Here is a 21,043-nt window from a genome sequence, read left to right on the forward strand (position 1 = left end):
CTAAGAGTATCGTAATACGGGGAGTGGGCGGGATTGTCATCTCAATTTTTACACTATCGGCAGGAGTTCTTATAATTTTGCGTTAGGCGAAATTGGTTGTTGTAACTTTAGTGGTGGGGCCACGTCCTCTTTTTAAAAATTTTTAGCCCACAGGTGTATTTTTCTACTGCGATACTTTATCCCAAGTTGCAGTTCTATATCTTAATTTAGTGCTTATGGACGGAAAGACACTCATCCGGATTTCAACTTGTTTCTCTCTATCACGCTTGGTGAAGAAAATTATTTTACTCTGTAGCAACATGTTTCAAGAGCATAAAAATTGAGATAATAAGAGCAATACCTACATATGAATATATATACTCGTATGTATATTTCTATGTATCAGTATCCGAATGCGAAATTGAACCAGTCATCTCAAATAGCAAAGAATCTGTGGATGTCTCAGTAAGTTTTAACATAATGCTACCAAATATGGTATATATTTTGGACACGGTTTGCTATTGAGATTATCTCAAATGTCAAATTACGAGTTGAAGTCAATTCATATATCACTATCACTGGATCATTAAACTTATTATACTCTATTGCAACATTTTGCGAGAAATACTTATAATAAACAAGAAGTTACTAGCTTAGATCTCTAATAGCCAAGGAGTGAAACCAGTTTGAACCAATTAAATAACATTCAAAAACGAATTGCATTCATACTTACATGAATTCTTCCACTCTTGGAATTTGTGGTACAGAAAGCAGGAACAAATGAAGAAAATGACCGATACAATGAGTAGCGTCAGTATGACTCCGATCCAAATGTCACTCACCACTAACGGTATTTCGGTCTCATGATGGCTGTATGCACTGCGGGGCGGCTGTATATGACCGCCCGCCGCTGGACCACTAAACGGGTCCAGAAACTCGTTTGAGCCGCCCACAGCCACTTCGATTTCTTTCCGATCCAACGAGAGATTGCCCAAGGCTGTGTCCAGACCTAGCGCCAGACGTTCTAACTTATTAATGAGTACGGAATAATTCTGTGGCAGTTCGAACAGCTCCAGTGTGTCTTTGGAGGTGGTTGTGTAATTTGTGGAGATAACTTGCAGCTCGGACATGCTGTTGTGTTCTTTGTTGCTTTCTTATTTACTTATTTATATACGTGTGTACATAAGGTGGGTATGTATGTATATATTTATGTAGTTCAGATGTTCACAGTAGCTGAGAGAAGCTGTTGGTTTTTGATTTTTTAATATATTTTATTTAAGTTGTTTTAATGTAAATATTATCACTAAATTCCATTAATTGTTTTTGGATAGGATTACTTTGCAAAGTGCTCTTAACGGTTTTATCGACTTTATACGCGCAGCTTCATGTCGCAACTGAAAATATGCAGAGGTGTAAAATACAGCAAACTTTTAACAGAGTTTTGAAAGTTTTTGCCTCCGCCATTGATCTGCCTTGTGATTAGCGCCGTTTCCGTCACAGCATGCGTCGCTGATCGGCGCGTTCGGCGATTCGTTGAGAAAGCGCGGGAACGCGTGCGCACTCGCGAATTTGCAAGTGTTCCATTCAAATTTTTATTAACACTTTTATGTTAATAATTTCGGTTAATAATTTTAAATCAAAACAATTCTAAGAGCTTCCCTAGCGGCGTGCATGTGCTCCGATATACTCTAGAGCACAGACATACATACATACGTATATATATTTATATAAATATAAGTGTTTAAGTGAATGACATATGTATGTATGTATGCATGCTCTTTTGCTAGCTGCCCTGCGAAGACGTTTACAAATAATATGCTCTTCAAAGCGTTGACTTGTGTAAATCTCTGTGTGTTTGCGTCGTTATGTATGTATGAATATTTCAAAGCATATTTGTATGTATGAAAATGTTCAAGTTTATTTGCTCTAAAAATATTTGTTCGCATTTTTGCCTATAGTATTTGTACCCAGCAAATTCCAACAAAGTAAGCCTTTGTTATAGTAAGTCTCTCAATCGATAAAAGGGTGTTACTAAGAGGCCGATGCGAGCATAAAAACAAATAAGACTATTTTTTATTTGTTTATAATGGAAATGTGAACAGTGGTTTGCACAGCACATATGCTAGAAATACCACATACAGCCTCCCTTACGCATTGTCGATGGCATTCTCATCTCAGTAAAAGGTTGGAGGAGCGCGCTGTTTGATTAATGACGTTTTTGGCAACTCGATATGTATTTTGCATTTAGTGCTTTATTTTAGACACATTTATTTTTGCAAGCTTCCGAAAGTACACAATTATTGTACCTAATAGCATTACTTAGATATTTTATGAAAATGGAGTGTTAAATAATAATGTCTACAGTTCATATACATACATTTCTAGATTTACTAACTAATAATGGGAAAAGTTACTCCAACAGTTTTATTTCACTTTTTCCTGTTAGCAGGTCAAAGAATATCAAGACAAGACAATAATTCTAGGGATATGCAAGAATAATAAAGACCACAATGCAAAACGCTATGACATAAATGCAACGAATTGTCAAATTTTGAGTATAATTGTAAACAAAGTCTCCCCTTTCCTTCGATAACGATCTACTGAACTGAAGTACGTATATTATCCGTAATTCCGAAATAGAAACGGAATGAAACTATTTTAATTTATTTCTATCATTCTGGAGCGAGATTTACTTAACTAATAAATCCGTTATAAAGTCAATGGAACAGACGGGAGTTGTATATTTATTGTATATAATACATATATGTACATATGTATGTAAACATATAACAATTCCATCAAACAACAAGAACACAATGCCAACGTATTAGTTGCTTTAGTTATGTTCAATTTTGACAAGGGTCGCCTGTCTCTTTTTTATTCATTCTTGAGTAGGCAGTATTCACATTGTAGTATTTCCTTTGTTTGATGAAAAATTTGCCTCATTTATGGCAACGTTATATAAATGTTCCATGTTTTCAATGAGAATGGCATAAACAAGTAAGGAAGCTAAGGGCTATACTCTGTAGCAACTGGTTGCAAGAGTAAAAAAATGCCAATCAACATATTTATATCTCTACACTGAGATGAACAAAACTCATCGATTCATTACGATTAGTAAAAAAACTTAATTTAAAGACAAGTAAAGAAGGGCTAAGATCGGCTGTAACCAAACATTTTATAATAATTAATAACACTGTGATAGTCAAAAAAAAAGACAAGACCAAATTCGACGGTTTCCCCCTATTTCGGGTCCTACGAATCGAACTGCATCATTACTTTTTTGAGTTACAATCATGGTTTCATACAAAAATTTTTGTTGAAGTTTTTCATCAAAGTGGCCCATTGTAAGAGAAAGGCACATTTTTCTTCGGTCTCTAACTTTTTTAATGTTGACTTTTTTGGTAAACTTTCTTTGGCAAAGCTTCTCAGAATAAGTCCATCTTTAAGTTCTTAGATCACTGTAAACCCCAAAATCAATGTTTTTTGTGTCCTTATAGCCAATATGTCGAAAAAACTGAAATTTAATTAATTTTTTTTTAATGTTTTTTCCCTCACGTTTCGTCAATATTTTAATTTACCCTTTGATACTTATACATTAAGTGACATCTTGTAATAGTAAGATATTCAGCAAAGACAACGTTCTGAGCAAACTAACCATTAGAAAAAAAACTTAAAATTTGTATTGTTTTAGTGCCTTGTATATTAAGAAAATAAATTAAAATGAATAAGTGTCCAATTGGCCTATCGTTGTTCTGCTACGTATGTGGAAAATTTACAAGCCCTCGGAGTAGACGCAAAATATCTTCGGGAACTACCGGCATCGACGAGGAATATTTCGATTTGCCCGTTATAAGAGACGTAGATTGGGTGCCAAATACCATTTGCACGCAATGCAACAACAACCTGCATAACTGGTCAAAAAGACCCAATGATTTGGATAGATCCACATGGGCATCATACTGGTAACTTCTACGCGTGCAAGAACAAATTTGCAAGACTCAACAAAAAAACACAGTTTACAAAAGTGTTCAATCTGCACAGCTACCAGTATCTCACTCAGAAAATGTTCCGATACCAAGATGTCCAAGTCCAACTGACAGATATATTTCGCCAACATTTTCCACCGAGCCTACAGATCTACTCTCAATGTATAACCCAACCGAAGTTGAAAGCCCATGTCGTCACTTGGAGATTTCCCAAGCCCGTTTGAATACGATGGTACGACAGCTGAAATTATCGCAAAGACAAGCGATTTGCCTAGCACATCATCTTCGATCGGTAAATATATTGTCTAAAGATGTGAAGGTGTATGGATATCGCAAAAGACAGGAGGAACTTTTAGATTTCTTTAAGGTTAATGGCGACAATACTTTTTTCGTATCGTAAAAATATTCCTGGTATTATGCAATACATGAACTGTGAGTACACACCAGAGCAATAGCGCTTGTTTATTGACTCGTCGAAAAATAGTTTAAAAGCAGTATTGCTGTATGTGGATAACACAAAAAATCCGGTTCCAATCGCCATAAGCTCCAACGAATCGCCAAGGAAACATACGAATCAATGAAATTAATTTTGGACAGAGTTCAGTATGAGCAGCATCAATGGAAGATATGTGCGGATTTAAAAATTATCGTCTTGCTTACTGGTATGCAGACATTTGTCATTGGGACACAAGGTACCGCGGAAACCAATATAGAATGCGTGATTGGAAGCTTCGCACAGAATTTCATTTAAATGTGGCAAATGTTATCCATATTCCGCTGATACCAGCTAATAACATTTTGCTACCATCACTGCACATAGAATTGGGAATTGTCAAAAATTTCATAAAAGCAATAAATCGAGATGGCGAAGCTTTTAAATGTTTGACAGAAATATTTCCAAGAGTGTTGCGAAAATAAAAGAAGGTATTTTAAGTCTTTTAATAGAACGAATGTTATGTTGATACATTAATTTCAGGTGTTCTCAATGGCCCCGATATAAGAAAACTTATGAAGAACGCAAAATTCGGAGAACTTCTAAGGCCGAATGAAAAAATTGCCTGGAACTCTGTTATGACAGTTATAAACCATTGCTTAGGAGTGCACTGGTCTGAAGATTGGAAAAAATATGTGCATGACATGGTAGACGCTTTTGAAGAAATAGGTGTGAATATGTCCTAAAAAATGCATTTCCTTCACCATCACAAGGACCATTTTGAGCAGCAAGTTCCGACTGAATCCGATGAGCATGAAGAAAGATTTCACCAAGTCGCCGCCCCCCCGCCCTAAAAAATACAAAAAAAAATAAAACAGCACACAAACATAGTTAGTCTAGCTTTTTTAAAAAATACAAATTTTAACTTTTTTTTCTAATGGTTAGTTTGCTCAGACAACGTGTCTTTGCTGAATATCTTACTATTACAAGATGTCACTTAATGTATAAGTATCAAAGGGTAAATTAAAATATTGACGAAATGTGAGGGAAAAAATATTAAAAAAATGGATTAAATTTCAGTTTTTTCGATATATTGGCTATAAGGACACAAAAAACATTGATTTTGGGGTTTACAGTCATCTAAGAACTTAAAGACGGACTTATTCTGAGAAGCTTTGCCAAAGAAAGTTTACCAAAAAAGTCAACATTAAAAAAGTTAGAGACCGAAGAAAAATGTGCCTTTCTCTTACAATGGGCCACTTTGATGAAAAACTTCAACAAAATTTTTTGTATGAAACCATGATTGTAACTCAAAAAAGTAATGATGCAGTTCGATTCGTAGGACCCGAAATAGGGGGAAACCGTCGAATTTGGTCTTGTCTTTTTTTTTTTGAAAAAAGCTATCACAGTGTAATTGAGGTGCACACTGTGAAGGCACTTACCGGGAAAAGCTTAATTCGATTTAATAGAAGAATGTTATATACCGAATTTGGTTAAAATCGATCTATCAGGTCCCGAGATATGTACTCGTACATATATGATTTCACCTAAAAGTGGCCGATTACACCCCCTTCGTACAATTTTGAAACCGGTCCTACAAGGCCCTCCTTTGACATCCTGGATGTAACATTTAATGTTTCTGACGCGATTACTCTGTGAGGAATAATAACGGTATTAGTTAGTTATCTTGAAAAGCTATAAAGATTTCATAATGGGTTTCAGCGTTCCACAAATTGATTTTTAAATTAAACTTTACTCGTGTTATTCATTGTATGGGCAAGAATTTTTATTATGTTGCTAGCCCTATTTACTTTTCGGTTAATCAGCCAACTGCCTTTTTTCCATACAAATAACTTGCCTGTTGATATCTAATTGCGATTTTCCTCATTGGATTATTAAGCAAAATCACTGAACTAATAAAATTATCCCCTTAAAAAACAATTTCTAGTTAGATTTTAGACAGGTATTTTTAGTTTAAGTTTTTTGCGGGGTGTCACAACAATCATTAGATAAATGTGTCGACATATTATACTTTGTGCAATATGTTTATGATAAGCTCACTTAAAAAAATATAGAATTTTGTAGAAGTAAAATGTCATTTAGAGTTTTGGTAGTTTAGAGATTATCAGGAAAGAAACGGATGATAAAATCTTGGATACAATGTTGGATGTTCGACTAGTTCTATTTGTCAGCAACATTTGTGTGGCATACCTTGGTATACGAGTTTGTTTGTTCCTATATTTTGATTACACTAATCTTTAATTCACATTGATAACAATCCAAATATATTTATGCTGTTTACTTTCGATGTTTATCGCGACTTACTTAACAGATGGATTGTTACGTCGTAAAGAAAATAGGGCAAAAATTCGGAACAATGCAATTATGTGTACAAAGCGATTTTATTCATACCTTTATCTTTTACCATTTCGCAATTAATGAATATTAGAGCAATAAATATATACATAAGTATTGAGGGTGCTCATGAGTTTTTAGGTTTGGATTCTATGAGAGGGCACCACTGGGACATATTTTGGATCGTTCATGTGAATACCACCTTTATGTTACTATTTGTTTTTTACTTCACAATGACTTTACGTCTTAATTACCCTTTTATTGTTGCTAAATTTCTTTTCAGCGAGCATTTTTGTGGGGTCTGGAAATAGAAAAAGTCTTTTACAGATTTGGGGCGCTGATCATTAATTGGATTAAACCGCAGCTTTGCATGTTATTAAAATGGAATAGATTTTTCGGTTGTGTCCATAAAACCTTCTAATAATGCTCTATGAAAGTCTCTGTTGATGGAATTTCTTTTTTTACATAGGTGATTTTTAAATTCGGTGCATCGCTTGCAGTCCGCTTATTTGATTCTCTCCTGTATGAGAGAATATCACATTGTCTTGAATCGATATAATAAATTGGATTCCAAATACTGCTCAGGATCATCGACTCGTTATGGTTTTGGTCGGAAGTACCGAGCTTTAGTACATCCAAATTTATACGAACCATCTGACCAATATGTTCTTTTGAAATCTTTAGAATGTCAGGTATTTGGATGAACTTCATTTTATAGATTTTGGATATTAACAGCGATCTCTCTCTCGAATAATATAGTATATTGATAAAGATTCATGATAATTAGCCTTGGACTTTGGAAAGGAAACTTCCAACTTCACGTGGAAAACAACAGCGTTAGCTAAATACTCAAATTGCCTCCCCACAAACCAGATAATGGTGGATGAAGTTATATCGTTTGGTTCAGGTTAATGATGGCTTCATTTCCAAGCTTTCTTTCATGTTAAACTAATTGTTAACTTACACAAGAAAAAATTATACCCTCTACTACATTCATCAAAAAACAGCAATTCGGCTGGGGTCTGTTGCCCAAATTTCCAAGGTCGTTTCGTAAATTTTTTGTTGTTATTTAACCAGATTTTGGTTAAGAAATGTGCTAAAATTTGCAAATTTATGGAAATATGTTTGTGTATGTATGGGTGCACAGCTCGTTGTACGCAGTCGAAATCCAAAAAAAATTTATTCAGCAGTTGTTTACACACTCACACACACAACCGAATGTGGCTTATCTAATATATTAGCTATTTGTTTACATTTCTTAATTTCTCATGACTTAATGTGTTTACCATTAATCCAAATTTTGATTATTTCAGATTATTTCTTTGTTGTTTTTCCTCTAATGTTGCAATTTTCTGTTTGTGCATTCTTTAATTAGTATATTTTGGTTTACCGTGCTAATTGCAACTGGAAATGATAAATACTGCATAAAAGGGTGCCTGAGTATGTAGCCATTATCGCGTGCACCGTCGGGTACATTTCACGAAAGCGAAAATCAGCTCGATAGATTTCATTAAATTACGTAGGCGACATTCAAATGTATTCGCTCTAAGACCGTCATTGCATTAATTATTTTATGCCCTCAAAACAGCAACAATACACAGTTAAACTATGAAAAAGAAGTAATGTAAATATAATTACTCTTGAAGGATATCACTTGTGCTCATTTAGATCAGCTGGTTTGTATGATACTTAAAATGAACAGTACCTTCCACACGGTCAGGCGTAATATCTCTGAAGTGTCACCCTGAATTTTCCAAATGCAATTTCGAAAGTCTTGTCTTGTTGTTTATACCTTTGACAGAAAAATAGATAAGTTCACAATGTCTTAACGAGAAGGCTTTCTATAATAAGTTTGATAGTTCGTTTAATTTGTAATGCAGCGTGATGCAATTTTTCAAAGAAAGAATTTGTAAGGGGAGCTGAGCTAATAATTCTCAGAATTACTCTAACCATTATTATTTGAGTATTTTGGAATGCTTACATTCATCTAGCATAATATATTCAGTCAGTACTATAGAAATCTGTTCTTCAACTAAAGCATTGTCTTAAAAAAATTACAGACTTTCTTAATTTATGTGCATAAATATATCAGCCATCCGTTAAGGAATAGTTTAAAACTTTACTAAAAAGATTTAAATAAACATACAAATGTGGTAATAATTAAATTATTACTGTTTCCTTCACGGTTATCAATTAATTTCCGTACCTAATAACACAGGGTGGTCACGCATGATTCGAAATTTTGCTTTAACAAGTTTTCGAATATTCATGTATCAAATTGTCTTTCTTTATCGCTCATTGCGTTTATACGAGCGATATGAGTCCGACAATTTTAGTCGTAGTATTAGTTAATTTCCATCTGTATACATCCCTTTTTTAAATTATTTCTATTATAAAGGGTGATTTTTTAAGAGCTTGATAACTTTTTTTAAAAAAAAAACGCATAAAATTTGCAAAATCTCATCGGTTCTTTATTTGAAACGTTAGATTGGTTCATGACATTTACTTTTTGAAGATAATTTCATTTAAATGTTGACCGCGGCTGCGTCTTAGGTGGTCCATTCGGAAAGTCCAATTTTGGGCAACTTTTTCGAGCATTTCGGCCGGAATAGCCCGAATTTCTTCGGAAATGTGGTCTTCCAAAGCTGGAATAGTTGCTGGCTTATTTCTGTAGACTTTAGACTTGACGTAGCCCCACAAAAAATAGTCTAAAGGCGTTAAATCGCATGATCTTGGTGGCCAACTTACGGGTCCATTTCTTGAGATGAATTGTTGTCCGAAGTTTTCCCTCAAAATGGCCATAGAATCGCGAGCTGTGTGGCATGTAGCGCCATCTTGTTGAAACCACATGTCAACCAAGTTCAGTTCTTCCATTTTTGGCAACAAAAAGTTTGTTAGCATCGAACGATAGCGATCGCCATTCACCGTAACGTTGCGTCCAACAGCATCTTTGAAAAAATACGGTCCAATGATTCCACCAGCGTACAAACCACACCAAACAGTGCATTTTTCGGGATGCATGGGCAGTTCTTGAACGGCTTCTGGTTGCTCTTCACCCCAAATGCGGCAATTTTGCTTATTTACGTAGCCATTCAACCAGAAATGAGCCTCATCGCTGAACAAAATTTGTCGATAAAAAATTTTCGAACCGAACACTGATTTTGGTAATAAAATTCAATGATTTGCAAGCGTTGCTCGTTAGTAAGTCTATTCATGATGAAATGTCAAAGCATACTGAGCATCTTTCTCTTTGACACCATGTCTGAAATCCCACGTGATCTGTCAAATACTAATGCATGAAAATCCTAACCTCAAAAAAATCACCCGTTATATGCTTATTTGCATATTACAAACAAAAAATATATATTAAAATTAAAATCTTTCCGCTTGTTGTGAATATTCATTGAATTTTCGAGCGCAATTGCTACGATGGAAAAGACTTTTTGAAATGAAAAGGTAATGGCACCAAGATACCTTCTTTCATTACCTTCGTCTCGGCAAAGAGTCCACGTTTGAACACTGTAATCGAAGATTACCAAAACAGTCAAGACTCCTACCAAATTTCAATCGTATGCCCAAATTACGTAATGAGACAAATCTTAATATCTAAAATCTGACTCGTATAGGTCGAAATATTGTTTTTAGTAACCGCCGTATTTGAAAAAAAAATGTCATTAATTAACTTGAAGAATAGACGCGTTTGTGGTTAAACACGCATGTATAATAACACTATTAACGGGTTTTTGTTAAACAAAGCTTTAATATAACTGAAGCTCTTGACTACGATTGTATCTAAAATCTCTCATGTGTTTTGTAAACTATAATCTACAAAGTTGACACCTGTCAAGATAAATTAATGTTAACGCATTTCATTTATGAGAATCCAACGAATTTCGAGTTAAATGTGGATATACTTGTAGTATAATTACTTGTAAATTTCATAAGCTTTTCAACACTGTTTGGCGCTATTGTCCAACTGGATACACATCCCCAACATATGCAAAAGGCAAATATCCATATATGCACACACATACAGTTGTTGACAGCTAATTAGAAACGACACCTATTTTGAAGTAAATGATGTTATTTTCCAATATATCACGTATATTTATTGTATTTTCACTTATTTTATTGAAACCTATGTTAAACTTAAACTCTAATAGTAAAAATTTAGTTTAAAATTTGTATTTGTTTTGAAGATTTTAACAAATGTGGAATCAACGATTTGCGTGCGACAACTAATTAGAAACGAAAATATTTTATCAACAAAATATAATGATATAATATTACAAAAACTTGCCTACTTTCAGTAATTTTTTTTGTTGGTTATCTCTTTTACTTTAATATTGCTTCACATCGATTCCGAATTTACGGTATAAGACTCTGAAAGCGCACCAATGGTGTAGCTTGCCATACCGTTCTAATTTCATCATAAAGAACATCCATATTTGGGATATTTTTGGTGCATATGACTCTTTTAACTTCACCCAGAGATGTTCTATAGGGTTTAAGTGTGGGCTGAACGATTCCCAGTCCAAAACGTTGATAGAATTTTCATTAAAAAACTTTTGTGTCACCTTCGACGTATGTCTTGAATTGTATATATTATAACAGGCAATTTTTTCCCAGCCCATGGCAACATGACATTTTTGAGGATGTCGACGTATTTCTCCTTTTTTAAAATTCCATTAATCCTATGGAGTGGACCAACACCATTAATACTCCACCATACTCAACTACGCGTGGAACATAGCGAGGATCAAATTCTTGAATTAATAGACGGCGAACATACCTTCGACCATCAGGACCCAAGCGATTAATTTTTGTTACCTCGTTCCAAACGCCATACCTCCGTTGATTTGTTGTTTTAGACCAATAAGAGTTGACAAAGTCTAGTCGTCATTTCTACGAATTTTAGTCAGAAGCGGGTTCCTGCGTGCTGCCCTGCCGTGAAGATTCCGTCCAGATCCGACCAAACGCCGGGCAATTGTTTTCTCGAATATTTGGACATTGTTTCGCCTTGAATTTCATGTAATAAAACTGGGGTCTCTTCGCGAGTTAGTATTAATTCTGTGGTCTATTTCTGTTGCAATTGTTTGGGTTTTTGCTTTGCGCGCAACATTGGAAATAGTTTTAAAATTCTGTATATGTTTAAAGGCATTGAAAATAATTATTGTTGAGCATTTGATATGATTCACAATTTATTTGCACGTCTTTCCAGACTGACGAAGGAAAAAAATGTAACTACGTAGGGCAGATGTACGTCTGAAACTTTTTCTCATTAAAAAACTTGAATAATATATTTTAAACCACAACTTTGAAACACACGCTTACTATAAATCAGTAATATTATTAATAAAAATAACACCTTGAGGAATTATAATTGTTTAAAGAACTGTTTCTAATTAGCTAACGCACTTAATTCACTTTCTATATCGTGACGCATTTACTATTTCGGGGAAAAAACAAATTTAACTTCACAACTACAAAACAGAGTGATTTTACTAGTAAATGGAGTATCACGAACAATGAAAGACTTTTAGGAATATAAAGAACGGTATATCAAAAAATTTTATCATTATACTCATCAGACACCTACAATAAAGGGAGCGTTTCTAATTAGCTGTCAACAGCTGTACATACGACTATATTATATTATATTATGTATATACATATGTATATATATATATATACATACATATGTATGTAAATAACTTAATTTTTAACACTTGTACTAATTCATAATTTCGGGGATTTCCAGTGACTCACTCCTGCACTCAGACATTTCGATATAATTTTTTAGGGCTTTAGTCTGAAATTTATTTGATGAATTTAATGCGGATCAATTATGAGGACTTTCGCGTAACACTTTTTAGCCTTTGTGGGTCTTAGTTGTCAAGCATTAAGCACTTTGCCTGGTTACAACACACGATTTGCTGGCTGTTATTTGAAAAGCAAAAAGTGTCAACTTTTGCGTTTATTTTTATGGTTGATTTTCGTAAACAATCCAGAGGCTTCTCACAAATTCACAACACAAGCGAAACAACACAACATAACACAAATACAAAGCTGCAAATGCGGAGAAATCAAAACAAAATACGCGCACCACAGGGCTCGACCCCCTTTAGGCGTCTTACGCCCGCGTCAAGGTCCACATCACGTGCTCCGCCCGACGACAAGACATCCGAATGCTTCCAAACTTGTTTAGCGCGCGCGAAACTTTTATACAACAAACAACTGTCAGCAGCACAAAACAAGGAAACGGACTAACAGCGGCAATCACAATTACAATTTTTGTTAGTATGATCTGAGATGGCGACGACGGCAGACGGTTTATTTTTTGGCCCGTGGCTCCATGGAGATCGCGAAACAAACGCATCCGATCTAGCGCGGAACACTGTTCACCTACCGATTGGGAGGATGCTCGATGAAATTGCGGCGACCAGCGCGTTGAATATGCAAAGAATATATGGAAAGGAAAATAAATCGTGCGGCTAACGTGAAAGAGAAGTGCGCTCGCTCACTCGTTTGCCTATAATGTTTGCAACAATTAACTGTGTCGCTAGCGAATTCAACCAGCCAACTTAAGTATTAATTTTATTTTATTCAGATGAACGGCGGGCAGCGGCGTCGGCTGAGAGGTGCGCGTACATACATGTTGACATTAGTGTGTGTGCGTGTGTGTATGGCGACATATATAAATGAGAGCAACAAAATCAAAAAGAATTCCAATCAAAACAAACAAAGACGAACAACAGACGTGCCGAAGGCGAAGAAACGACCCGCAATCAGAGGCAGGGAAGTACTGGAACGAGAATTGCTCAAGTGAACTCAAGTGGTGAGATAAACGATGAAGACGCGGATTGTCACGATGCATGCGCGCGGGGAAATAGTCAAACATTCGATGGCGTTGGTAGTATGCGGCAGTTCTTGGGTGGCGACACTGCCAAGCATTAAGAAATCGCAAATAAATAAGTAAAAAAACGAAATCAGATCAAATCTATGGAGTGCCAATCAATGTCGATCGGTGGGGACGGAGGCATTAGTGCGAGCACGCGCTATTTGTTTTTATATATTTTGTGCCTAGAACATTTAAGTTTTTTCTGTTCCTCTTTATCACTATGGCATTTGCACTTTGCGTCGCTGTTTTGATGACACACTCAAGAGCAGTGATTGCAGGCCATTAAGTCAGATAGCTTGAAGGTTCAATTCCCCGGCAATGAAGAGATATGTACATATAGTAACATTTACATAGTGTGTAATGTATAACACTGTTTTTCATATCAATCTATATAGTATGTATGTACATATATAAGGTATATATGTAATTGTATGTAGATATGGATATGTAGTTATCATTAATAAAAATATTTATTCATTTATATACACACACATTTCCTTGGGTATATACGTAGTTCATATTGATATGCAAATTTCATATTTAGGCCTGTGATTGTGTGTGTGTGTTGGAGTGAATTTAATTCTCTCCACATTTTTATTTTTAAAATGTTCTAAAAATAGCTTTTAAATAACATATTCTTGAACGAAAGGCAGAGACGTAGTGAGTAGCTGTCTAAGCGAATTTAGAGGATACAAAAGTGACAGCCTGCTACTTTGATAAGCGAATAATGGGAATATCAGGCTTAGAGATGTTGATTAATGAAGTGCGATTTGCATTTGCTTTTGAAAAATATTACGGATATTTTGTGGTAATCACACCAGGACTACTTAGAAGTTCGCCTCGTTTCTGTAAGGGCGTCAGTGGAATGTTATCCATATGCTTTGTGCTTAGGCCAACCTTCTTTCGAAAGATATTTGTATGAATTATCAGTATTCGGAAGTTTGTTCGAGAGATTTTGTGTGACGTATGTACATACTCGTAAGGGGCCATCCATAAATTACGTCACACCTTGAATAGGGGGAGGGTATCATTCAGAAGTGACATTGTGCGACAAGGGGCAGGGGGGGTCAAAGGCTTTGTGACATCACATTTCAAAAGACAACGACGCTAAGTTTGCTCCATTATTACTACAGATATTATTAAATCTCCAAGCATCATCCCATCTGAAACAAGTTCCATATGATAATTATCGCCCTAGTGTCAAGTCATACTTATTTAAAAGATCGTGTAGCATATGTGGCTTATATTTTTATACTCTCGCAACAAAGTCGCTAAAGAGAGTATTATAGTTTTGTTCACATAACGGTTGTTTGTAAGTCCTAAAACTAAAAGAGTCAGATATAGGGTTATATATACCAAAGTGATCAGGGTGACGAGTAGAGTTGAAATCCGTCTGTCCGTCCGTCCGTCCGTGCAAGCTGTAATTTGAGTAAAAAATGAGATATCATGATGAAACTTGGTACACGTATTTCTTGGCTCCATAAGAAGGTTAAGTTCGAAGATGGGCAAAATCGGCCCACTGCCACGCCTACAAAATGGCGGAAAGCGAAAACCTATAAAGTGTCATAACTAAGCCACAAATAAAGATATTAAAGTGAAATTTGGCATAAAGGATCGCATTAGGGAGTAGCATATATGGACGTAATTTTTTTGGAAAAGTGGGCGTGGCTCCACCCCCTACTAAGTTTTTTGTACATATCTCGGAAACTACTATAGCTATGTCAACCAAACTCTATAGAGTCGTTTCCTTCAGGCATTTCCATATACAGTTCAAAAATGGAAGAAATCGGACAATAACCACGCCCACCTCCTATACAAAGGTTATGTTGAAAATCACTAAAAGTGCGTTAACCGGCTAACAAAAAACGTCAGAAACACTAAATTTTACGGAAGAAATGGCAGAAGGAAGCTGCATCCAGGCTTTTTTTTTTAAATTGAAAATGGGCGTGGCGTCGCCCAATTATGGATCAAAAACCATATCTCAGGAACTGCTAATCTAATTAATTTTACGGCAAAATAAAAAAAAAATATGTAAATGACGGATAATGAGAGATGCGATAATGAGAGATGCGAGAGTATAAAATGTTCGGTGACACCCGAACTTAGCCCTTCCTTACTTGTTCTTCATATAAAGCCACCAATCAACACAAACAATCACATAAAATACAAGAGCTGTTGCCTATCGCGAAAATTCGTCCTCAAAGAATTGCGGTTCAAAATGTGACAACTTGTGACAAGGACGGGGGGAGGGGTTAAAAAGTCCTTAAATTCGTGTGACGTAATTTATGGACGGCCCCTAATCGCAAAGACCAATACTACTGTAAAGATGCTATTGAAACTTTGAAAAATCTCTAGAATTGGTGCATGGCATTTGGTTCCACTTACATATATGAAACAATAAAATATGGGGTTCTCGTGAACGTTTCGATTTACATATTGATGAACCCCATCAAAAAGCTAATTAATCATTATGAGCCAAATTCTGGAACATACCGGAAATAAACGGATCTAATGTAGAGTTTTACTCGGTTGTCGATCGTCACAAGTGATCGAAAAGTATGGGTTGAATGTTTTCTTATTATACAATGCTGTTGATAGTTTTGCTGAGCATGGAATTTTCAGCTTTCTGTTTTGGTTTCTAAAACTTTAAGCACTATTTTTATACTCTTGCGACCAGTTGCTACAGAGTGTTATAATTTTGTTCACCTAAAGATTTTACGTATCACCTAAAACGAAGCGAGATAGATAATGATTTGGATGACGAGAAAAGTTGAACTGTCTGTCCGTCCGTTCGTGAAACTTGGTAAAGTGCCATAACTAAGCACTGAATTAAGATATAAAACTGTAATTCAAACGAGGGATCACAATACCAAAGGCGACCTGCCGGCAAAAATTTTTGAAAAAGTGGGCGTGGGTCCGCCCTCTGGCAAGTTTAATGTACATATCTCTTAAACCACTAAAGCTACAACAACCAAATTTGTTGAGTAAAAATCTTATAAGAACTTCTACCGACGGCTTGAAAATGGATGAAATCGGAGGATAACCCCGCTCACTCCTCATATAACGGTACTAGTAAAAGAGATGGTATGAGTAGGCTTTATGAGAGCTGTGGTGTTCTGGGGGACTGCGAAAAATATTAAACACAATATTATTATGTTTGAAGTCTAAGCCGGTAAATGTGAGTGAATTTGCTGTTGTTGGGTGCGATGGAACTATAGTGAATATAGGTTACAAAAGTGGTGTTATTCGTCTGATGGAGGAAGAATTCAACAGTCCGTTACAGTGGTTCATCGGTCAATTGCATTCAAATGAGTTACCGCTACGCCATCTTTTGTTACATTTAGACGGAAAAACTATAGGACCTAAATGCTTTTCAGGTGCCATCGGATATTACCTTAAATCACTAGGGAAGAGCTTAGTACCGACCAAAAGTATTTATACGACATAATGACTGCTATCATTACTGGTATATTTTCTTCTGATTTAGTTAATATGGAAGCTGGAGCCCTTAACCATTCTAGATGGTTAACAACAGCTAATCGAATTCTAAGATTGTATGCCATAAAACTAACCCAAAATAAAAGCTAGTTGAATTAGTACGTACGTTTGAAAGTTTATAGACCAATGTGGTTTACAATAAAATGTAATTCTTCATGCATTAACGGAACCAAAAACATATGGCAAACCATTAACTTAAGTCGTTATGAAAGCAATCATTGACAAAGTAATCCAACGAAATGGATACCGAGGTCACCCAGAAAATATTCTCAATGCCATGCTTGGTGATGACAGAGAGATTATAAGAGATCGTCATATCGAAGAATTGTAAAAGGAAGATAAAAGAATGCTCGTGGCAAGACTGTGATATAACTGAGCCACCTCTGACTTTAAATATAGTATGTCTAATGAAACTTCGGAAGACATTGTCAAAAACGGTCTTGGTACATGTCAGAATGTTACAAATTTTCTAAGCCACACTCAAGCTCTGGAGCGCTGCATTAAGTAGGTAACAGAAGCATCGAGTGCAGTTTGTGGGGAAAATAAACGAGATGGTTTTATTAGGGCAAGACTGCTATCACGTCAACGAATGCCTCATTTCAATGCAAAAAAAGAGTTTGATGTTTAAATAGTATTTTAAGTAATGTAAGAGAATGTTTTTCGTAATAAATGCTTAGAATGCTTTTTTTTTTGTTTTATTTAAATGTTTGACTGTATTAGGGCACCTCAAAACATTAAGCCAGTGTTTGATATTTTGCATGTTTGTTTTATATATCAAAAGGCAACTTTTCATAGCTATGCCGTTAAAAAAAAAATAGCTTTCTTCATACATTATCGCTCCATATATATATATAGTATATATATGTATGTATATATATATCCCCATATTTATCTCAGTTAGCTTTAAATTTACGCCGGTGGTCAGAAAAAGTTTTTCAACAAACTAATATTCAGAGAAATGTCAGAATAAAAATGTGAGAATAATCAATTTCAAACTATTAGAAAATTTCAGTATTAGTATTCATATTCTTGGAAATCCTTCCCGATCTTGACGGAGATTTGGTGTTGCTCAACGTCAGTTTACACAGCCGTATTCTTGGAAAATACAAAAGATTAAATACATTTACGTACATATCAAGCCATAATTGTGTTTTCCGAACAAGTTTAGCAATATTTAATAGGGAGCCTATTCATATTGGGTATTGCTCTGTCATTTTTAACAGTTGTTGTGTGTTGAAAAATGTACATACAATTGTACGAGTTTATTCAGCAAATTTTATGAACCTTGTCAATAAGCTTCCGGACAGCGCCAACAGCAGCCTCTGCGCATATATCAGTATGTTTAAATTGCAAATTTATTATGTTAATATTATCGAACTTTTTGTTTGTAAAATATTTATGACGTTTTATTTATTTGAATAAAGAAATTACCGTAAAATTCCGCACTAAGGAAATCGCAAAGCGCGAGTTCTCTTTTGCATCAGGGTCTTCGCTAACCAACTCTTGCTCTGGCAATTATTTTTTTACTGTATTATTTTGTTTATGTATTAGTAATATGTATATTAGGGTGTGTCAAAAAAGAAATTTTTTGTCGCAGAAATTTTTGAAGTTTGAAGTTGAATGAAAAAACGAAAATTCCTCTGTAAAATGTATAAGAACTTAAAAAAAATAGCGACCTCTTAGAGTTAAGCTACAGCGCCTGGCTTGAGGGATGATTTTTTGTTTGTCAATCACTAACATTTAAGGGGGTAAGTGTGGAGGAAAAAAATCACAAATTTTTTTTGAAGCACTCTAATACTTATACATATCCATAGGAGGAGGAATGTATTACTGATAAGATTCGTACAAAAGATATACAAATATTTTTTAATTATCAATGCTTTCGGATTGTTAACACTTGTGTACATATGTATATGTATAACCACTTGTAATATTACTAAATAATAATTTTCTTATGAATTTAATAAAATACATATATTTGATATGGACATGAGTAATTTGCTCCATATGTAATGAATAACTGTTTACTTTATATTGCGCAAGACTCTAAAAATAGTTTTGATACCCAGCATTGCGTTTTTAATAAGATTTTGGAAGAACTAGTCGGTTTGGGATAAAAAAAGATGACTTATGATCTTAGAATGGATAGAAACAAAATTTGCGCACGTTTTTCATTTCCATTTAACTGCTCTGTAAACAGAGTACGTGGATATATTGTTAAAAGGTATAAGCACTTGCTATTCCACCTCTCTTTGTCAAGACCAGGTTATTGTATTTATCCAACGCAGTTTGTCGATTCACCACTCACCTTGAATTAAAGACTGGTAACGGGTTAAAAAATAAGAAAGCCATCACCAGAGAATTTTTGGAATGAAAATTCAGAAGACGAAGACACTCTTAAAATAAACCACTAGAAGAACCTCCAATAGTCATAGAAGCTACCCGCAATAAATGTAAGTAGTTAGTTTAAAACAAGTGCAAACTGTTAAGAATGAGGCGATTGTGGATGCCTATCTACCAAAATAAAACGCTTTGAAGTGCCTCTTTTACATTGGGAATCTCTTTCTAATTAACCTTTTGTCCAAGCTTTAGAGCGTGTTTTTAACTGCTAAGTGTGCTATATTTGATATTTGTTTCAAAATAAATAATTCCGATCCTAAAGTCAAGTAAATTAGAAAATTAAGAAGGTATTCTGTATTTGTAGGCCATAAAAAGTGGTTAGTTACATGCAGGGCTATGTGACATACTATATTTTTATTGTAATCTAATAGTTTTCGACATAATCTCTACTTCTTTTACATTATTTTATATTTACATAAGTATATATAAAACGGAAACTCCAGAAATTCCATAAAATATATACATATATGTATGTATTCATGTCCAGCGTGATTAACTGAGTCGATTTAGCTGTGCCCGTCTGTCCGTTAGATATACGGGAATCAGTTTCTCAGTTTTTGAGATATTATTTTGAAATTTTGAACACGGCCTTTCTTTTACAAGAATCTGAACCTTTGAAGGAACAAGATATCTCCACTAAATTTGGTAACAATTATTATATAAGGCAATAATGAAATCTTGGAACAAATTGTTTATATCAGATCACTATAGCATATAGCTGTAATACAAACTGGTCGATCGAAATCAAGTTCTTGAAAAGTATCTCTTGTATTTGCGAAGGGTATTATAGATTCGGTGTAACCGAAGTTAACGTATTTTCTTCTATTGTAATCTTATAATCTGGACATACATTGGGAGAAAAAAGTACTCGAAAAATAAACGCAACATATTTAGTTATTCAACAGTATTTATTTTGTCACCTTCAATGTAATTCCTACTTATACTAAACATTCTTCCAGCCCTCAAAACACTTTTCATAACCACTTTTTGGGATGACCTTCATCTCCGGGGCAAACCGGGTTCCGTTCTGTAAGTCCATTTCTAATCGGCAGTTATAATGCTTTCGATAAATGTGGGATCGGAATTCGCACGATCATGCATGTCCATAGAGACCTGTTTACGGTACTCTTTTTTAAAAGAATTAAGCTTTATCGGGATGAGTTGAGCAAGAATGCAATTCATACATTCCCAAAATGTCCACCAAAATCAATCGAACGGACTCGCGAGAGATTTTCAAGCACCATTTTCTTCATTTCAGTAGATCGAAGGTCGTCCAAAACGAGGCATGTCCTCAACGATCTCTCCACCCACTTTGAAGGCTTCGCATCACTCGTAGGGTTGTGTTTTTGATAAAGCTGAAGCATAGTAAGGCTTTTCATTTGCATTCGAATAATTTCGCACACAAAATTTCGTTAGAAATATATGCAAAAAATACATAACTTCTTAATCTTTGTTCGATATTGTTATCCAAAATGCAACGCACTATTG

The 21,043-nt window shown here is 35.0% G+C and overlaps 1 protein-coding gene and 1 long non-coding RNA gene across 3 annotated transcripts in view; one reads left to right on the plus strand and one right to left on the minus strand.

The window, feature by feature from the left end:
- Comm (Protein commissureless) overlaps positions 1–21,043 on the minus strand; it is a 92,202-nt gene that overhangs the window by 42,069 nt on the left and 29,090 nt on the right. Inside the window, exons 1-2 of one of the 2 annotated variants that reach the window (XM_011201906.4) lie at positions 13,166–13,329; positions 713–1,373 (exon numbers count right to left, since the gene is read on the minus strand). The exons of the other annotated variant lie outside the window; for it this stretch is intronic. Coding sequence (XP_011200208.2) covers positions 713–1,109 — 397 coding nt within the window. The 5' untranslated portion in view covers positions 1,110–1,373; positions 13,166–13,329. Of the gene's footprint in view, positions 1–712; positions 1,374–13,165; positions 13,330–21,043 lie in introns of those variants that run through there. 2 annotated transcript variants of the gene reach the window in all.
- On the plus strand, positions 13,155–14,142 carry LOC115065977 (uncharacterized). Its single transcript, XR_003845641.2, has 2 exons — positions 13,155–13,295; positions 13,367–14,142. It is a non-coding gene; the product is annotated as an uncharacterized LOC115065977 (long non-coding RNA).

This window comes from Bactrocera dorsalis, chromosome 5 (assembly GCF_023373825.1).
Source record: "Bactrocera dorsalis isolate Fly_Bdor chromosome 5, ASM2337382v1, whole genome shotgun sequence".
NCBI classification, from domain to species: Eukaryota; Metazoa; Arthropoda; class Insecta; order Diptera; family Tephritidae; genus Bactrocera; species Bactrocera dorsalis.